The 20,805-nt window shown below is 37.9% G+C and overlaps 1 protein-coding gene across 2 annotated transcripts in view; it reads left to right on the forward strand.

Annotated features, from left to right (window-relative positions):
* Positions 1 to 20,805, forward strand: part of jag2a (jagged canonical Notch ligand 2a) — a 41,376-nt gene that overhangs the window by 11,445 nt on the left and 9,126 nt on the right. Inside the window, exons 4-15 of one of the 2 annotated variants that reach the window (XM_084391351.1) lie at positions 9,425 to 9,679; positions 11,437 to 11,497; positions 12,554 to 12,684; positions 13,487 to 13,606; positions 13,725 to 13,838; positions 13,933 to 14,046; positions 15,947 to 16,060; positions 16,925 to 16,971; positions 17,443 to 17,616; positions 17,704 to 17,854; positions 18,067 to 18,231; positions 18,325 to 18,438. In XM_084391351.1, the coding sequence (XP_084247477.1) occupies positions 9,425 to 9,679; positions 11,437 to 11,497; positions 12,554 to 12,684; positions 13,487 to 13,606; positions 13,725 to 13,838; positions 13,933 to 14,046; positions 15,947 to 16,060; positions 16,925 to 16,971; positions 17,443 to 17,616; positions 17,704 to 17,854; positions 18,067 to 18,231; positions 18,325 to 18,438 (1,560 nt within the window). The remainder of the gene's footprint in view (positions 1 to 9,424; positions 9,680 to 11,436; positions 11,498 to 12,553; positions 12,685 to 13,486; positions 13,607 to 13,724; positions 13,839 to 13,932; positions 14,047 to 15,946; positions 16,061 to 16,924; positions 16,972 to 17,442; positions 17,617 to 17,703; positions 17,855 to 18,066; positions 18,232 to 18,324; positions 18,439 to 20,805) is intronic. The other variant, XM_084391352.1, reaches the window with a different exon arrangement.

Below are 20,805 nucleotides of genomic sequence, written 5' to 3' on the forward strand. Positions count from 1 at the left end.
GGTGTTTCTCCTTCATATCTGCTTCATATCGATCGCTATTGTGGCATTTATTTAAGGTTTAGAATCCATTATTCCTGTAATTCTTTTGTCTTATATGAATCTAATAAAGAACTCTGTCTCGTATTCTGACCAAACATACCACGTCATCTACGTCAGGTGACCTGTAAATGCGCAAAAACTGTTTCCATTGCAGTTTTCCGAAATATTTATTTTTCGAATTGCCTGAAAAACCACCTCTTGCGAGCATAAAAACCTTTTTGCGATAAATGGGAGTTTTTACGAAAATGACTTGTTGTTTCCATTGGGCGTATTTTCAATTCGCAATTTTGCAAATTTGAAGGGTAATGGAAACGCGGGTAATGAAGTTGACTGCACAATGAGTCTCTTATTTACAAAATGTCTACACTTTGTTATAATGACAAGATTTTGTGAGTTTGCAGAACTCAGCTCTGAACAAAAACTGGTGGACTGAGTGGATTTTAACACTGTAAAAAATGTCTAACCCTCCCAAATCAAAAATTTTAAGTGACCGATAACATCTAAATTTTTCAGTTGGCCCAAGTGAAATTCTTGTTGCAATAGTCTGTTAACACCGGCTCAATGAGAAATAATACGTCAGACTAATTGAAAAATTTAGATGTTATCGGTCACTTGAAATTTTTGACTTGGGGATGTAATTTTTTTTTACAGTGAACTTAAACGCCTCTGATTGGCCATTGCATTCAAGAAATCAACAGATATGTTTGTGATTGGTTACATTGCTTAACGTTGCAAAAACACATTGTAAATAGAAATCTTTGACACTCTCCAGAGCGCAAACACTGGATCGCTTGCCAAATCTGTTGGCACATATGAAATGGCATATCAGTGCCATTTTGATCAACATGACATAAGCAATTGATAATTAATGTAGGAAACAGCAGACAGTTGTACATAATAAATTACACGAGTGTACCGTTTGCAATTTGCTCAAAAGAATGAGAAATTGCTTTTTTATGATGTGCACAATTGACTAGATGATGTAGAGGTTGAACAAGTAGTTTTGAGAATTTCAAATGTGATCTGAGAAAAGCACCAAAGCGACTGAGAAAAACTAATAAAAAAGCAGGTGGACAGGGTGGTCGATCAGAGTATTAAGTCAGAGCTGGATTCCTGTGGTCTGATATGTCTTTGAACCATTAAGAGGTACAGGCTCATGAAGAATGTGCATGCACAGAACTCAGCAGAAAATTACACAGGTTTCTGCAGAATCCGAACGCCCATCATTCACTAAATTCCAAATATACCCTCTCTACATCCTCACGTTTAAATATTTTGGCTAATTTGATCTACATTATTTTAAAGGGATAGTTCACTTTGAAATTAATTTTTGATATGTTTTAGCTTACCTCAAGGGCATCCAAGATGTAGGTGTCTTTGTTTCCGCAGTAGTTTCAATTTTGATATTTTTAGGTCAAACCGTTCTTGTCTGTCAGTCATATAATGCAGGTCTATGGTCACTGGCTCAAAACACAAGCACAGAGTCCAAATTAAAACAATTCCCCATCGTCCAAATTAAACAATTCCCCATCATAAGTACACATTGATGGCCTAAGACACGAAACGAGCGGTTTGTGTGAGAAAACGAACAGTATTTATATCGTTGTTATCTCTTGAAAACAGCACACGTCCAAATGATCTGACGGCGCGGGCGGGTATAGATATATACGCGACATCTATGTATATATCTATACCCGCCCGCGCCGTCAGATCATTTGGACGTGTGCTGTTTTCAAGAGAAAACAGCCTACATCTTGGATGCCCTTGAGGTAAGCTAAAACATATAAAAAATTAATTTCAAAGTGAACTATCCCTTTAAAAAGTAAAGGTCTCCATTATAGACACCATAGTATAGGTTTAAAAGTCTTTTATCTTTTTTCTCATTAAAACGTATCATACATAAACAACTTGTCAGCGAATGGTTGAAGCAAAACAAAAATAATGAGCTGGATCTAATCACAAAAAGTGTATTTCAATGAAAAACACAAAACTCAAAAAGCACTTCTCAGGCAAAACAGGAAACAGAACAACCATGGACCATATCAAAGAACTAAAGGGGGTCGCACACCGGACGCGCAGCCCAGCGCCGCGCAGCGCCACGTCTTTTAAATTCGAACACATTATTCTCTATGAGAGTACACACACCGGCGGCGCCTTTCTGCGTCTGTCTGCGGCGCCCAGCAACGGCTCAGGACCGTGTTCAAAATCCTGCCGCGCCACAGAGCGCCATTTACATAGTTTTATATTAAGTTTACATTTATGTGTCTCAAATCGTAGTTAATGTATATACGGACTTCACCCTGTGCTGCAATATACATTTAGTTTTATATTTATATACAGAAATCAGAAAATTGCTGATGTTGTCGGATTTTCAGGTGAGAGTTGTCCTAGACGTGGCGCGGCGCAAAGCTGCGCATCCGGTGTGCGACCCCCTTAAGGGGCCGTTTACAGTACACAACACCGTTTTCAACTGAAAACAGAATACATTTTACGCAATTTGGCCGTTCATTTACAGGCGTACGACAACAGTGTTTTGGGGGCCTGAAAATGCAAACTTTTGAAAACGGGTTTCAAAGTGCAAGTTTTTGAAAACAATGCTGTTATAGTCTCCGCGTAAACTACAAAAACAATGATGTCATGTGCATGAGACATCATGACATCGGCATCTATTGGCTTGGCAGCATAATACAGCGCTTTTAGTCGTTTTCGCAGATCCGTGTGAACATGGATCGTTTTATCAACTTTGTCGCCTGAACTCAAAAAATGCAAAGGTGAAACGTTTCTGGTTTTAGTACATCGTTGTCGTGTAAACGTACCCTAAAACTGAAGGCCATATACACAAGGAAAAAAACGAGGTAAAACGAGGTAATTGATTAAACACAGGTGTGACACATGAGAGTAAATCAAATGATATGACAGATTAACAGAAACCAAGAAAACTTTGAATATCAGCAGATCCCATCTGGGCCTTGTTAACTCTGCATTTATTATTGTAGGAGAGACTAATTTATTGGATTTTTTTTAATCAGAAAGCACTGTAGTCAACTGTCATGGTATGGGAACCCAGTGCACAGGACATGTTAACACATGGTGTGAATGTTGATGTGTGTGTGTGTTGTCATACACAGATGTGTCCTGTTTTCCTCTTCTCCTCCTGTGGTTCTCCTTTGCTCCATAATAGAGGATGACTCTGACAGGAAGTACCATTAACGAAGGAATTCATGTTCTCTGTGTTGGATGATCATTTACAAGCAATGTATTATATAAACCCTAACACGCTGAATACTCTCAGAAAAATTTCAGTTAATTAATTACCTTGAAGAAATGAAGATACACTACCTTTCAAATGTTTGGGGTCAGTATGATTTTATTTTAAAGAAATCAATGCTTTTGTTCGTGCATCAAATTAATCAGAAGACTATAATGTTATAAAAGACTTAAAATAAATGTTGTTTCCTTTGAACTTTCTATTCTTTAATATGTATCATGTTCCACAAAAATATTAAGCAGAACAACTGTTTTCAGCATTGATAATAATAATAATAGTAATGTTTTTTCAGTATATTAGAATGATTTCTGAAAGACCATTCAGCTTTGTCATCACAGGAATACATATAATAAAATATTAAAATGGAAAACCGTTATTTGAAATTGTAATAATAGTTCACAACATTACTGTTTTTACCAACACAGTCTCACCCCCAAACGTCACATACTGACGCGTCTTGACCAAACGGCAATATACGACGAAAAGGGTACCCCTAAAACGTCCGTATGTGACTATTCGGGTTATGGGTAGGTTTAGGTATGCGTTAGGGTACCGCTAAGAGGCGCTGCTGGTGCGCTTATGTCTTCGTCTCATATGGACGTTTTAGGGGTACCCTTTTCGTCGTATATTGCCGTTTGGTCAAGACGCGTCAGTATGTGACGTTTTGGGGTGAGACCGGGCTGTTTTTACTGTATTTTTGATCAGATAAATGCAGCCTTGGTGAGACTTTTTTCTAAAACATTTAAAATAAAAACTACTGAACCCGAACTTTTGATTGGTAGTGTATTTAAAAAAAACATAATCAATAAGCTGTTCACCTAATATGGTCTTCACCATGAGAAGTGAAGTAAACGATAACTAGCATTAAAGTTATAGCTAGCTGTAAGTAGTATAACTCTGATTTGCAATTAAAAAGTTTAACTGAATTGGTTAAAACATCAAAAGCTAAGCATTACTGAGATGGACTAAAGATTTACGTATTTTGGATGGGAAAAGTTTATGTTAGAAAGTAAACTGTTATTTTATGTGTTTTAGGGAAAAACTAGTAAGGTGGACATCAGTTAGTGCTAAATGTCATTGTAAAGTGAGGATTATAGATAGGTTAATCTAGAGGTTACCGCCCGGTAGTGATGACTGGAGGCTGTGGTTTGGTCAGAAACAAGTTATTACAAAACTGAACTGCTCTATAATAAGCAAATCCTGATCCATTATAATAATGTCTTATTGGATAACCTATAATTATTTTAGTAAGAACAAAGTCTATTCTACTGCAAAGTAGAAGAAAAAGAGAATAAACGTATAAGCACATGTCTCCTTCCGTCTTCAAGCACAGAGTATCGTTTTAAACCTTTCTAGACACTTAACAGCAGATTTGAGTATTTGTAGATGTTAGTTTATGTTTATTTGTGTATGAATATCTTGTGTGGCTGTTTGTTGCTAGTGTGCTAGTGCCTTTAATGGGGAAGGGAGGTCGTTTTAGCATGCAAATGGAAACTGTTTATATTCTGCGTGTCATGTTTAAAGTGCCTGGAAAGAGTTCGGGCCTAAACAAAGAGTATGAGGTCATCGCCTCGTTAAGACGTTAATTTCTGTTACTGTTACTGCTGCTCGTTATTTTCCACACATATTTGAGCAGCTGCAATGCTACTATTCTTCACACGCACGACACACACGTACAAACAAATACACCACCGATAATTAATCATAAAGCAAAGGGCTACTGACTGGCATGATTATTCACTCTCACAAATACACACAACACTAACAAGGCACTGATATGTTCACATACACAACTTTGTCAGACAAATGTCTTCTGACTCTCTGAAACTTAGCGCAGGGCTTTGCTTGGCATTTATTTCAAACAGACTAGATCTCACACAGCCAGACCATGAGCAAGATCTAGTCTGCATTTTTCTTTTGATGATCATCCAGATGACAAGACGTTGATGTTGAGACATGAACCGGTAAAGAGGCAGTGCGAGTTTGCGAATGTTCCTGATGCATTACGAGTGGAGCGAATTACTGATGAGTAATTCAGATGAGTGAAAAATAACTTAAGTGTTAAAGGAGACATACTATGCACCTTTTTACAAGACGTAATATATGTCTTTGTCCCCAGAATGTGTCTGTGAAGTTTCAGCTCAAAATACCCCTCAGATCATTTATTATACCATGTTGTAAATGCCCACTTTTGAGTGGAAGGAAAAACATACTGTTTTCGTGCACGTACTGTATCTTTAAATAAACTAAGTTCTCTTTCATGGGTTATTGCACTTAAACTGTCAAATACACAAGGTTGTCAAAAACATACAAAGTTCACATAAACACAGTTATGAACATAAACATCAAGTAAAGAAATCGTCTGTGTATATTATATCTGTGTAAGAGAAAGCAGCGTAATATACAGTACCTGCTGCTAAATATGCTGTTAATATGAATCAAACAACAATAGAAAAACAGAAAATCACTCACTGCTCTTGATTGAATAACTTTAGTCACTTTAATAAGAATCCATTTCTTACTTGAATGCTGCTGTTAAATGCTCTGACGAGGAGATAAACATGGCGGACTGTGTACAGCTCACTCAGGGCGGGGTCTATGCTAATAGGGCGGAGTCCATCAGTCGTGGGCGTGGCCTACGCATTTGTGATGTCACATTGCATAGAAACTGCAAACGGCTTGTTCTGAGACACTGTTTATGATTAATGGAGATTTAAAAAGAGGAGTAGGTGGATTTTTACCATTATAGGGTGGTTGTGTACACACTGCTGACACATTTATGTTCAAACACCATGTAAAAGTGAATTTTGCATATTAGGGACCCTTTAAATGTGGTTGTAATTCCTTGAAGGCATTTGTTTTACTACCATTTTTTCCATGCATAGACATTTTAATGAATAATTTTTAACATTAAATTAATACTACTTAATCTTTAACATTATTATTTGATTATTGATTGTTTATTATTATTATTGTAATTGTTTTTTATTTAATAATTAATTGTATTAATTATTTCATTATATTTCATTATAAATTATATATTTAGTGTTATTTTTTGTAAAAAAAAAATTGACACAATTTACTCTTAATTGCTGTCCTGCGGCAAAACATGAAGGCAGGTGCGTTTTAGACCAAACATATAATGGTGATTGAGTGCGACCTGAAAGCATCAGTGATTGGTGAGATGTTTTGCTAAATAAAATAAGAAGAATAGCGTGATAACTTGATTATGTCTGTTCCATCTGTATCATCTCAGTGAGCTTTTATAAGGTTTTACACATGCGCAGTAAGGTGAATTTAGCGCTTTCCGACGTCTCAGTGTGGATGTGAAACTTTTGGAAAATGCTTAAAAAGTTGGTTGCAGATATGGTAATAGGCGTTTCATTTCGGGGACACACTGTAAGCAGTAGACAATCAAAACAGACTGGGCCATCTGACCAATCTGAGCTGAGTAGGCTCTCAGAAAGGAGGGGTTTAGAGAGACTGAATCTTTAAACGAACCGTTTCCTTGAGAAATTAGGTGATATGCAATGTATGAGGAAAATAATGTGTTTTTTGACATGTAAATCTACAAACAAAATAGGGGCACTTTAAGTACAAAACGGGTCTTGCAAAATTGCATGCTAATGTTGTTGTTGTTTTGGATAAAATAATGATAAAGTTCGTCATCATTGTGTCATACCTGCCTCACAGTTTCATTTCTTTTACAGGTGTTTTTTCTAAGTCTAGTTAGTTCAAAGGTGTAAATCGAGCCTTGAAGTAATAAAGAAGTCTGGCTTTAAATACAAGAAGCCGGTTTTGCTGTTTGCAGAGCATCAGGTAGCGGAGGCCCTTTGGAGGAGAGGGTCCTGTGGGGCTGTTTACCTTTCAGGAAGTCTGTCTCTCCAGCTCTGCGTTTGGACTCTAAACAGCTCTTTCTGGCCAGCAGGTCAACTGCATTGTTCATGTATCGTCAAGGGGCAGAGAAAGGGGCGTTATTGTGTTTCACTTGTACTGTAGTGCTTGCTGGTAGATCGCTAGATGGTAATAAAGTGGATAAGTGAAAAAATGCAAAAAGGAAGTGGAAGTTAAGAAAGGTGGGGTACATTATAATGGAGGAAAACTTAGAAATGTGAGAGAGAGAGAGTTGTGTAGTTATAAGGGAAATTATCTGGCCTTGTCCGATTCTTTGGTCTATTGTTTGTGATCTGTTATCGCCGTGGCAATAGGGGCCAAATCGCAGCCATTGTGCTGGATGCAGTGAAACAGAGCAAACTGGAGACAGACTGATGGAGAGATGTAAATAGGACAGAAAGAAAATAATAGGAAAGAAAAGAAACTAAGAAAAGACGCTTTGTTTCTAAGCCTAACAGCAGCCCTCATCTGCATTTCCTGAGGTTTTTTTTATCTAAAGCTGTTGTTTTGAGTTAAAGAGAGCCTCTCAGATCAAGGCTGAAGTTCTCGTGTTAATTGAGCTCACGGGATAAACTCGACTGATTACTTCGAGAGCTGTTCATCTGATTACCTGTTTGATAGTTAGGGCTCTTATCCATGTGTGTGACTGTGTTCTTGAGCTGGCTTATCTTTAGGGTCTCTCTCTCTCTCTCTCTCTCTCTCTCACACACACACACACACTACTGTGACTCTACCCAGTAACAGTCTCTAAGTGTCTCCTTCAGCTTATAGAGAGGGAGTGATTGGTGTGTATTTTTATAACTAATTGCTGTAGATGAATTAGGAGATGAGTACTATTTTTTTTTAGGTTTATAAGTGGGGGGAGAGTGAGAGGGGGAAGAGAGTACAGCAAAAAGGGGGGATGGCACATTTGATATGAAAGAGCTTGACAAATTCCTTTTTTTAGTCAGAAAGTAGGAAAGTATGTCATAGCTTTTGTTCCACTTCTGGAATCGTGTGTCCATTTAAGGAAGAGAGCAAGTGGACTGAGATGGGGCGAGTGGGGTGATTTCGGCTGTGGGGAAGGATTCGTGAGGGAATGTGCACAAGGACGATTTATAGAGCACCTTGGCTAGCGGTCGAACATAACGACCTGTCAGAAATAACACTGCTATCTCTGATACATCCTCAATTTACTCTGGCTTTTTACAAATATTTTCTGCATTCCTGTGGGAGTTATATTCAAATTATATATATATATATATATATATATATATATATATATATATATATATATATATATATATATATATATATATATATATATATATATAAATTCAAAAGTTTGCCGTCTATAAAAGTCTCTTATTGCTGTCATATATAAACACACTACCATTTTTCAAATGCAATCAAATTTTAGAAAAATATAATTCTTATGTGTGTGTTATTAATGATTTATCTGTGCACATCATGATTTATTTTACATTAAACACAACATTATAATGTACAGTTTAAAAAGATTTTCATTCTGAGGTTTATATCTCAAATATGAATATATATCTCAAAATGAAAATCGGTCTTTTCGAACTGTACATTATAATGTTGTGATGGCTAAATTCACTTTTACAGTTTAAAAAGAAAATTTTTTGTCTATCGAGGAAAAATAGTATTGATAGTATCATACCACCCATTGGTAATACGCAAATGAGTCTCTGATTCAGCCATATCCCTATCCCTATCCCTATCGTGTCCCTAGACGATGATATTGCTAATTTAATCAGGTGTGAATTTCTTGTATGGAATGGAAAATGCTGCAATGTGAGAATCTCAAGCCAACACCCACCTTCATGAACAGCATAGATTAGATTTGAATCATTGTTGAAGTTGTGTTCTCTCGCTCTTTAAGACGCTGTTTGTTTTTCCCACACACCCAGTCACCCACACACACTTTTCCTCTCCCCTACATTGTGACTGTAGTTGTTCGCAAGGTCACCATGTTTCTCTTCTCATCTCAAGAGCAAGTTTGGGTGTGTTTGTGTTTTCTTGGAGTGGGGGGGGGGGGGGGGGGGGGGGTCTTCCTGGTCTGTTCCTGATTGTATTATTTCCTCACTGGCTCCCAAGCAGTCTGAGACAAGTGTGTGTTCCACTGAAGCAGGAAGACCGACATGCTTCATAATTAACTCTCACACACACACAGACACACACACACACACACATAAACCAATGTTTTTGTCTCTGCCACAGGTGATGATCTGTTAATCGAGAGGAGTATAAATCGTGGAGAAATGAACCCCGGAGAGGAGCGACGGATCATTCAGTACAAGGGCCAAACTGCCAGCATCAAGTACAGTGTGTGTGTGCGCTGCGACCGCAATTACTACGGCAACAAGTGTAACAAACAGTGTAGCCCCCGAGATGATTACTTTGGCCACTACATATGCGATCACTTGGGCAATCAGCAGTGCATGGACGGCTGGACTGGGACAGACTGCAAGAAAGGTGTGCAAGTGTATACATGTGTTTATGAGTAAACAGACAGTATATTGATTTTGGTACATAATGCTTACAGAGAGAAAGAAAGGTGGTGACAGAAACAGTTGATGTTATGACATGTTCAGCAATGCACCAGGGTTCCGTTAAAGTCACCGTGAAATCACAATTGACAATTTTTTTTTTTTTATGGAACATTGCATTGTTTATTATAAATGATTTATCTGTGCACATCCCAATTGTTTTATTCACGTACCCTCATAATCTTAACTTAATAAACTTACCCTCCCCTTCACAACAACATCTCTTCGTGTGAGGGCACAACAATTATCCCTTCTCTCCAGCAACCTGTGACTCACATGAGATCACAGCAATTAGCAAGCGACAATAATCCAACAATTATCAATTCCTCCCTAGTGAAAAAAACCTATAGCAAAATGTATTTTAAAATACATTTATTTCATACTAAGTATACTACAAATCCATTAATATATTTACTGATATATCGCTTGAGACTTACTGATATATTATAATTAAACTTTATTTAGTGCTTCTCAATTGCACAATGCACATTTCTTGATATTAAGCCTAAAATGTGTTTTAATATCACTATTAGTAAGGAAAGTTTGACCACTGTATAATATCAGTCTTTAAATGCAAGGTATTTAATGCTAAAGTATACCTGCAATAGTTCCACTTTGGCACAATCAAATATACTTTAGTATAGCTTTAGTTGGACTTCAGCACTATTTCTGGATAACTAAACTGCATTAAGTACAAAATTACATGTTGCAATTCTGCAGACTTACCAATTTAGTATACCAAAAGTACAATTGCAATTGTAATTGCAAATGGGTATTTAAGTACATAAATGTGTAAATGTATTTGTAGTATACTTAAAATTTCAAATACATTTTGGTATATTTATTCAAGTTCAAAATCAAGTTCTACTATATATTTTTTCGTTCAGGAACCCGTTTCACTTGGGTATACGTCATCTCATCGGAGAGAACAGACGATTGCAACATGCCAACTTTAATGATATATAAACGAATTATTTTTTTGCGACTTGAATTCTTTGTAATATCAAACATTTCGTGCTCTTTATTTAATCATTCGTCCATGTATTAACATATTATTAACTTCAAGCAGTTCTGCCCTTTGAAAGTTGTGAGGATATATTTACATACCACAATGTAAACAAAATAGCAAAATCTCTTTCAATTGACACTTTATATTGTTAATTGACATTTACACTCAAATATTTAAGTTAAGTCCAGTTACAGTATTGAGGAGCAACTGTAACGCTGTCGTGCTGAGTGAAGCACACAACAAAGAAGCAGAAGGAAAAAAATAGTCTTTAATATAATTCACAAAACAGAAATCTCAGGACATACCAGGAATAATTACTCAAACACAACTATGTGCACATCTACAATAACAGACAAAGAACTAAGGAAAACTCAGGGCTTGAATACATGGGGATTAATGAGGATACGAATTAGACAACAGGAGAATGAACTGCAACTATGGGAACAAACTAGTGGCTGGAAAATGAGAACAAAGGAAACAGGAACTTAAACCGAAACACAATGAACATAACGTAATCCTGACAACAACCTCTGGGTAACCTCCAGCAATAAAATCATTATATGTGTGAACACCTTATTAGTGCTGTCATCAGTCTTTGAATGTAAATCACATGTCCCAATGAAGGGAGAGCAAAGGAATATAATAAAGTTCATTCATACTTCTCTTTCTTTCAGCTATCTGTAAGCAAGGCTGCAGTGAGGATCACGGAAGCTGTGACGCTCCGGGAGAATGTGTGTAAGTGTTAGTTGATCTCTCTCTATTCTCAGAAGAGATGAATGAGTCTGTCTGTTAGAGTAAAATTGTTTCACACACACATTTGCTTGCATGCACAGCAGCTTTAAATAGTCCCGAGCAGACAACTGAAGGATAAAATGATAATATTAGCTCTGCCTCCCCTATGACTGTCTGAGTGGTTGGCTATTTTCAGAATGGAATACAGTATATTTTTTTAAATACATGAAAATTAATGCATAAAACACTTCAAAGAGTCTATGCTATTTTTTACTATTATTGTCAAATGACCTCACTATGTTTGTCACATGAACTCTTCACATTTGCATGTTTAATTTGGCCAGTTATCATCTTGGGAAAATGATTTAATGAAAAGAATTTCAATTAAATTAACTAATCAAAAAATAAAGAGATGTTCAAAATGGTAGTTCAAATTGTCACACTGGAAAAAGTGGACTCTGATATAGTGTAAAGTGGCAAATGTAGTAGGTCATCTGAGTAGGACTGTACAGTACATGCATACTGAAAGTTTACATAAAGTATGCTATACTGCAGAAATAGTATAGTATGTAGTTTGCTGTTTTGAATATAACCACTGATCCCCAGTTGTGTCTGAGTGATGTTTCTTTTCCTCTGCGGTAATTCAGAAATCTTTTAAAGTATGTGAGGTGGAAATGACCTTTGACCAGCAGTCTGACTGGAATTCATTGCTGTCTTAGATTAGGAAAGAGACAGAGGTCACGACCTGTGTGTACTACTGGAAAGAAGTTTACACTCCTCTCCCTGTGATACTCAGACTTCCCTCCCTCAGAGTTACTGGTGTGGTGTACATGTGCAATGTGTGACAACATTTTCTGTGTAAATAGAAAACTTGTGTAAAAGTTAAACACATTGTAAGTTGACATGATTTAATAGGTGTTCATTAGTATACATTTCGTTCAGGGAGGCTCGTGCTGAAATATCACACACATTTTGACCCCATAACATATGGTTTACCAGGACCACACACACACACACACACACACTCCTGCTAATGCTCATGCTCTACTGGTGTTGTAGGTGTAAGTACGGCTGGCAAGGTCCTCTGTGCGATGAGTGTTTGCCGTACCCGGGGTGTATGCATGGCACCTGTGTGAAACCCTGGACGTGCACCTGTGAGAAGAACTGGGGAGGACTTCTGTGTGACAAAGGTAATTTTTCAGCAAATATAGATGGAATTAAGCAGAATATCATGTAATTGAAAAAAAATATTAAATATCCATTCAAAGCCCTAGTGCATCTGTATTAACAAAAAAGAAACACATACACTACCGCTCAAAAGTATTATTATTTTTAAATAAATGCTGTTAATGTAAATAAATGTAAATCAATTCTTCTTTTCTGTTCATCAAACAATACTGATTTTTTTTTTTTTCTAAATATTAAGCCGCACAAAATGTTTCTTGTGAACCAAATCAGCATATTATGATCATGTGACTGAAGACTGGAGTAATGACTGCTGAAAATTCTGCTTTGCCATCATAGAACTAAATTACACTTTAAAATATATTTAAATTAAATAAAAATATATATATTTCACACAATTACTGTTTATATTGTATATTATAAATGCAGCCTTGGTGAGCATAAAATATTTTAAATATTAAATATAATATATAAAATATATATATATATAGCCTACATTTTTTTTTAGAGATGCCAAACTTTTGAGCAGATAGATTACCCAAATATTTGCAAACATACACACTCACAAAAGAACCCTCTTACATGAGATTCCTGGTGCTATGACCTGAAACTTCTCATTTACTAAAAAATGTTTTGTTAAGATAGTAAATGAATGCAGTCGAGGCCTGTTCCCTCTCACATTAGACATTTACTGACATCCACACACATTTTTTCTGCTCCGAATGGCATGCTGCAATTTTTACTGCCATATTCTTTCCTGTCGGAAAAGAAGGATTGTATATCGTTTATTTGTTTGTTTCTGTACAGATTTAAATTACTGTGGCACACACAAGCCCTGTGTAAATGGAGGCACTTGTCTGAATTCTGAGCCAGATGAATATTTCTGCTCTTGCCCTGAGGGTTACTCCGGCAAAAACTGCCATATCGGTAAGAAAAAAGCTTTCTAAAACTCTCTCCAAACTATTCTTAATGGTTAAAAATACACTTGCAGTATATTTGATTTTAGGTATACCAAAACATGCGTGTGTATATTTGTACCTTACAGCCGAGCATGCGTGCATGTCAAATCCATGTGCAAATGGCGGGACATGTCATGAACTGGCATTAGGGTTTGAGTGCCAGTGTCCCCCAGGGTGGGATGGCCCAACTTGTGCTAAAGGTCAGAAGTCACTCGCTTTTTATCTAGTCTAGATGAAGTAGACTATACTCTCAATTATGCATATTTATTTTCATTCTGTGCACGTGTGTTTCAGACCAAGATGAGTGCACGTCAAACCCGTGCTCTCATGGGGGGACCTGCTTTGATCTGGAGAATGGCTTTGACTGTTTATGCCCCCCGCAGTGGACTGGCAAGACCTGTCTGATAGGTGAGACCTAGTATGTGTGTGCGTTTACTGTTATTCATATTACTGATTTTATACTAGGGCTACAAAACAGTACCACGTTTAACTGGATTGTATCACGTCTAAATAGGATGCCTCATGGCACCTCTCAAATATCAGCAGTTCTCTTGAGTGTGCATAGTGCTTGTTTAATGTAATGAGGTGTGTAACTGAATGTCGCGTTTACATCTTACATAACGAATTACTCACAGGTGATTGTGTTACAGCGCGAGCGTACTGTATGCTTGTGCCTTTGATTGTTTTTCGTGAGTGCATGAGCGTGTGATGTGCCTGTAAATATGTATATATGTTGGCATTGCGTGCTTGTAAGTTGATTTAACCTGAGTTTGCGGGCATGTACTGTATGTGTGTGATATGGAATTTCGTCCGAGGCTGTGTGGTCATGGCACATAGCAGAATATTATCTGTAACCAGACCCAGGTGATTTAAGTAAAGCTAAATATATCAATGGGCCTGGCAACTGCCAAGACGGGGACTAAATTTATCTTTTTGTGGGACTATATTAGAGTGATCATGGGGTGGAGAAAGAAGCTCAAAAGGGGTGTGGTGGGGGTATTTTACTGATAGTGCGACAGGAAATGCGTTATAACCTGTAAACAAGTGCAGTGTGGAATTGTAGCTGTGGTGTCTGGTTATAAGGGCCGGGTCAGGTTTCCCGGTAGTGTTCCAGTCTCAGGTGTGGAGCAGGCAGGGTTACCTGTGCAGGATTGAAGAGGGAGTCTAAATTTCATCCAGGGCACAACATCGGTCCCATATAGCCACACAACTTTAATCTGTTCACTTAATACATACTGTACCCTCCTGTACACATTAAACCCATTTTCCCTGTTTCAGAGTAAAGCATGCAGTGCATTTCATTATTATAAATATCAAATACTATTTTTTTTTACAGCAGAAATATATTTCTGTCTTTATTTTTTAGAGTTTAAATTAGAGTAAAAAATTGAATTACTACTAATAATAATACATTTTGTTATTATATATTGTTATGTAATATTGTTGTTTTATTATTGTAATTTTTATTATATTTTTTATGTATATTATGTTGTGTTGGTGGCCCTGTGTGTAGTGTATAGTGAAGACAAATTTCCACTTGTGGACAATAAAGGAACTATACTTAACTAAACGTATTATTATCGACATCAGAGAACCATGGATATGCAAATATGTCATTCAATTATTGAAATAAAAATTTGAAATTATTAACTTAAAATCTCAGCAGGTACTTCAAGTAAATATTTAACATTTATTTATTTAAAGGGGTTGGCTGACAATAAAGTTTGGGAACCCCTGTTTTAGGTCAGCTTTTTTCTTTTACTCCAAGGCTTCACCATTGTCCACAACAATATTCAAAGGCCCCATGACTTTTTCAGTTGTTCATGATTTACTGATTAAAGATTTTTTAATTTTTTTTATTATTCACAATTTCTACTCGATAAAATATTTTAGAGCTTGTCATAACTAGGAAAATATAAATGTAATATTAAAATGCCCATAAATCACACATAAATACATTGTTGAGGGGGTGAATTAAAATAAGAAATATCTAGATTTTACTTGTTTTAGCTTATTTAATGATAATGTCATGATGAGGTCTTCTGGTTGAAAACCACTGTTTTAGGGTGTCTGAAAGCTTTTAAGACAGACCATGAACATTTAGATTAGTTTCACCTCCTTTTTCTCTTTCTATACTGTCGTAACAACACACACAGGGGAATTTAAATGAAAAGCTGTCAGCAGTGCATCATAAGAATCTGAGTTTGTTTACGGGGCTTGACACAACCGAGATGTTGTGCTTGGTGGTGGGGCTCGATCTTCCATGCTATCTCTAGCTCCCCTCATCCTCCTTTTCTTTCTCACACAGATGTGAATGAGTGTACGAGGAAACCTTGTCTAAACGCTTATGCTTGTAAAAATCTAATTGGTGGATATCATTGCAACTGCTACCCGGGCTGGGCGGGACCGAACTGTAATATCAGTCAGTATACAAACTCTATAAAGTCTATATCTCTCAAACTTTTCCCCCCTTTTTTGCAAAGCAGCAAACTTTTGCTCTTCTTCCTATTCTCTAACGCTGATTAAAGCTGCTTTGCTTTTTATTAAGCAGAAAAACTGCTTTAAATGAATAGTGCACCCAAAAAAATACAATTCTGTTATAATTTGCTTATCCTAATGTTGATCCAAATCCATGAGAATGTTTCTCTTACACTATACAATAGCTTTGAATGGCAAATGGGCTGATATTTAAGCCAATTTAAGTCAATATTTGCTGATTTTCACCTACAGTGTAAATTGTTGTGACTGTCAATGAGGTTTGTGAACAAATATTTTAGACCAATTTTGTAAACTGGATCAAACAATTAATTTAACCGATCTGACTCAAAGAATTGATTTGTTCATAAATCATTTTGTTAATCAGACATTTTTCTGATGAACGTTCCAAGGAAAAGCACTTCAGTGTGCTCCAGTTTGCTCTGATCATCACACAAGTTATCATAGAGCTATCAAAAACCACTTTTATGATGCTTTTTGTTGTCTTTTTTGAAAGTTTTTTTTAATGCCATGTTAAAAAAGTGACCAGCACAGACTTTAAAATGTATGTATTCAACAGAAACAAGCCATGAGCACATTGTAAAGGAAGTGATGTATTTTCTGTCTTCAGTTATTCTGTATTTGTCTCTTAAAAGTTTTCTCCTAACTGTGCATGTGTTCTGTAATGCTGCCTGCTCTCGCATGCCTAACAGCTCTGAGTCGTTTTAATCTCTTATTTTCTTATTTTTCTTTGCTTTTACACATATTGGACCAGAATGTTATGTTGATTGTGTTAATGATTATTTCACAGATGTCAACAGCTGTTACGGTCAGTGTCAGAATGGAGGAACCTGTCAGGTGGGCATATTCTTGTTTTATTTGGCATTACTTTCTAGACATTCTGGGTTGAATCGGTTGCACAGCTTTTGTGCACTGTATATCAGTACAAAAACCTGCATCTTTTTCATAAATCATGCACAATCTGGTTTATTTAGGCGCAATACTGTTTATTGCTCTTCTGTGGAACATAAAATAAGATATTCTGAGAAATGTCTTTGTGTTTTTTGGCCACACAATGGAAGCCAGTGGGCACCAAAACTTTTTAGTTTCCAACATTCTTCAAAAAATCGTTTTTGTGTTCCGCAGAAGAAAGTGAGTCACTTTCTTTTTTCAGTTTTGGGTGAAACTTTTGGGATTATCCCTTTAAGAAAAAAACTATGGAATGAGATTTATATCAGAGTATATCTTAATATCTAAGTTTTACAAGCTTGCTTGGGCCTCTGCCCTGCACACCTGCGAATCATCTCCGCCTTTGTGTGTATTTGTTAGGATGGTCGTCATGGTTATGTGTGTCAGTGCCAGCCGGGATTCATGGGAAGACACTGTGAAGTGCAGCAGAGCAGGTGTGCAAGCTCCCCATGTCAAAATGATGCACGGTGCCGTTCGCTAGCCATGGGCTATGAGTGTGAGTGTCTGTACGGATACACTGGAACCAACTGTGAGGTGAGGTCAATAATTCCATGTGCACACAAAAAACTTTCTCTTTCTCAATCACTAATTGCCTCTCTCATTCTCTCACTCTCTCTGTAGGTGCAGGTGGATCTATGCACTCCAAACCCGTGTCAGAATAAAGCCCAGTGTCACTCTTTACAGGGAGATTTTTACTGCGCCTGCACAGATGAATATGAGGGGAAAACATGCAGTCAGCTACGAGACCACTGCAAGACCAGCACCTGCCAAGGTAGACAAATGACCTCACTGAAGGTCTGATCAAATTTATGCTATGATGTGTTCCTGTACCTCAAGTAGTAGAGCATGGCGCTGGCAACAACCAGATTATATTTAAGAATAATTTTTTTATTTTACTTTATATGATCTCTTTCAAAGATCCTGTTATTACACACAAACATTAATGACAATCTTTGTTTAATCTTGTTTTGTTTTTCCTATTAGTGATTGACAGCTGTACTATTGCCGTGACGACCAATGGCACAGCAAAAGCGGTACGGCACATCTTATCAAATGTGTGTGGTCCGCATGGGCGCTGCATCAGCCAGTCAGAAGGAAACTTCACCTGTGCCTGCCAACCAGGATTCACTGGCACTTACTGTCATGAGAGTGAGTAATATTACACACATCCACATACACGCATTATTATTAAACCTTCAATATAAACATACAAGCAACATTCTTTTCTGCTTTCTCTCTCAGATATAAATGACTGTGAATCATCACCTTGTCACAGCGGAGGAACATGCATTGATGACATCGACTCCTTCCGCTGTGTCTGTCCTGATGGCTTTGATGGTCAAGTCTGTGAGCTGGGTAAAAATATCAGCTCTATATAACTATTGTCTCTTACATTAGTGGAGTAGTGTAGCAGTCCTATGAGAGAGAGAGATTTATTCATTGATTTAGATAGTCATTTGAACACTGCCATTTAAAGGTTTGTGGTCAATAAGATAAAAAATAAAAATAAAAATTTAATCAGCAAGGGCACATTTCTATTAATTTCTATTAAATTTTCTATTCATTCAAAAAATTCTTCACAAATATATCAGGGTTTCCACAAAAATATTAACTTGCACAACTGTTTTCAACACTGAAAATAATAAGAAATGTTTCAGCATATTAGAATGATTTCTGTCTGAGGAATTGTGTGAATTCAGCTTTGCCATCACAGGAATAAATTACATAAAACATTTTATTTTGTAAAATTATATATTTATTAAAAAAACACTTTTAAGATGGCAATTATTCTTGTTATAACTATGTTTTATGCAACTTTATGCAAGTCAAACTCGTAGGAAGCAAAACATCTGTGGCAGCTTATTTTAGTGTGGCATAATTTAAAAAGATCATTGTAATAAAGCGCATTTTGAAGGAGTGGAGAAACAAAACAGCCTTTAATAAATCCAAAATAGACAACTCAGGAGATTGCAGAAGAATAACTTAACACAACCACATTAACATTGGCGATACTGGTCAAAGAACTGAACAAAACATGGGATAAATACATAGGGAATGTAATCAAGGATAGAACGGAACAGGTGTGGGAACTTATAAACAACCAGGGAAACTAACTAAAGAACTAAGGCAAACAGGAACAGATCAAACAGAGTGAAAACAAAACTAAAACAGAACATAACAGAATATACACATAACAGTATGCGCCCCAAGAGGCAGGAGAAACCAGGGTGGCGATGATGGTGGGAGGAGCCAGGCGGGGACCCAGACCACAGCCAGGACGAAGGCCCATGGGGGGGAGGAGGGAGGAGCCATGGTGGTAATTGGGCTGTCGACACCAGGGGGACGACTGATGGAAATGTAGCCGATGGTGGTGGAGCCCAAGGCGAAGACGGAGAGCAGATGGAACCAAACGACACGGATGGCTTAGGCGACCAAGGTGGAACCGTAGTGACGTGCGTCCGAGGTGGAGCCAGGGTGCCAGAGGACTGAGGCGGAGCCGTTGGGACTGAGGACCAAAGCGAAGCCGGAGGGAAGGTGGAGCCTGACGGCTCCGAAGGGGTGGAGGGGCGAAAGCGTAGCTGAAGGCCCGTAAGTCTGTGGCACAGGCAGGGTGACGTCTAACCAAGGTGGAGCCGGAGGGAAGAAGGAGCCATCTGGTGGAGCCGAGGGAGGGAGGAGCCAAGGTGGAGCCGACAGGTTGACAGCTGAGGTGGAGTGACGGGAATGACGGTTGGAGGTGAAGCTAGGGAATCCTCTTGACTGGGTGGAGCTGGAAACCGGAAGACCCGAGGCAAATTCACACAATAGAGTGGTGTCAGAGGGGTTAAAGAGTCGAGGGGTTAAAGGGAACCAGCAGAGGCGTGGCCAAGGAACTGGCTGATTTTGGAAGAGGAGGCGGGAGAGAGAGGCTTGGTGGGAACTCTGGAGATAGAGGAGATTTCGAGCTGGGCAGGACCGGCGGAGACACAGGAGACTTGGAGGTGACCGGCACCCGCTGGGATGGGAGAATTAGGGAAATATCCTCTTCCAAATCATCAAAATGATATGCAAAGGCCAGCTGCGTGTGGGCGGTGCTTTCCTCCATGCCCTCTTACTCCTCAAGCAGTCCCACGGCGATGCACAGTTTTCCAATGTTCACTAGTACCCACCCTCGAAGAATCCTCTCGAAAGGAAAGAAAGGAAAAAAAATAGTGGAATCCTCTCGAGGACCGTTCCCTGGGAGGAGCACTCGCTCTGCATTTTTTACAGCATCAGCCTCCGCGAGCAGTCTGGATAGTGCGTTAGGCACGCCAAATTCAAAAAGTATCTTGTGTGATCCTCCAGAGAACGGTCGTTCTGCTCCATAGTAGTTGGTCTAGTTGTGAGGGGAGAGGAAAAAAGAAAGAAAAATGCCGCAAAAATCTGTCCAAGGTCCGGTACTGAGTCATGTTTGGGTGTAATAAAGCGCACGTAGGAGTGGAGGAACAAAACAGTCTTTAATAAATCCAAATCAGAAAACTCAGGAGATCGCAAGAGAATAGCTTAAGACAACCACATGGGTATACAAACGGAACAGGTGTGGGACTAAACAGAACTAAGACAAACAGGAACAGAGCAAACAGAATGAAAACGAAACCATAAGGGAACATAACAAAATATACAGTACACATTACAGTGTCTTCTATTCAGGTTGTTTGTTTTTGTAGCGAGATTTGGCAATTTTGATCCGAGTCCTCTTGAATT

The sequence above is a fragment of the Rutilus rutilus genome (assembly GCF_951802725.1).
Source record: "Rutilus rutilus genome assembly, chromosome: 20".
Classification (NCBI taxonomy): Eukaryota; Metazoa; Chordata; class Actinopteri; order Cypriniformes; family Leuciscidae; genus Rutilus; species Rutilus rutilus.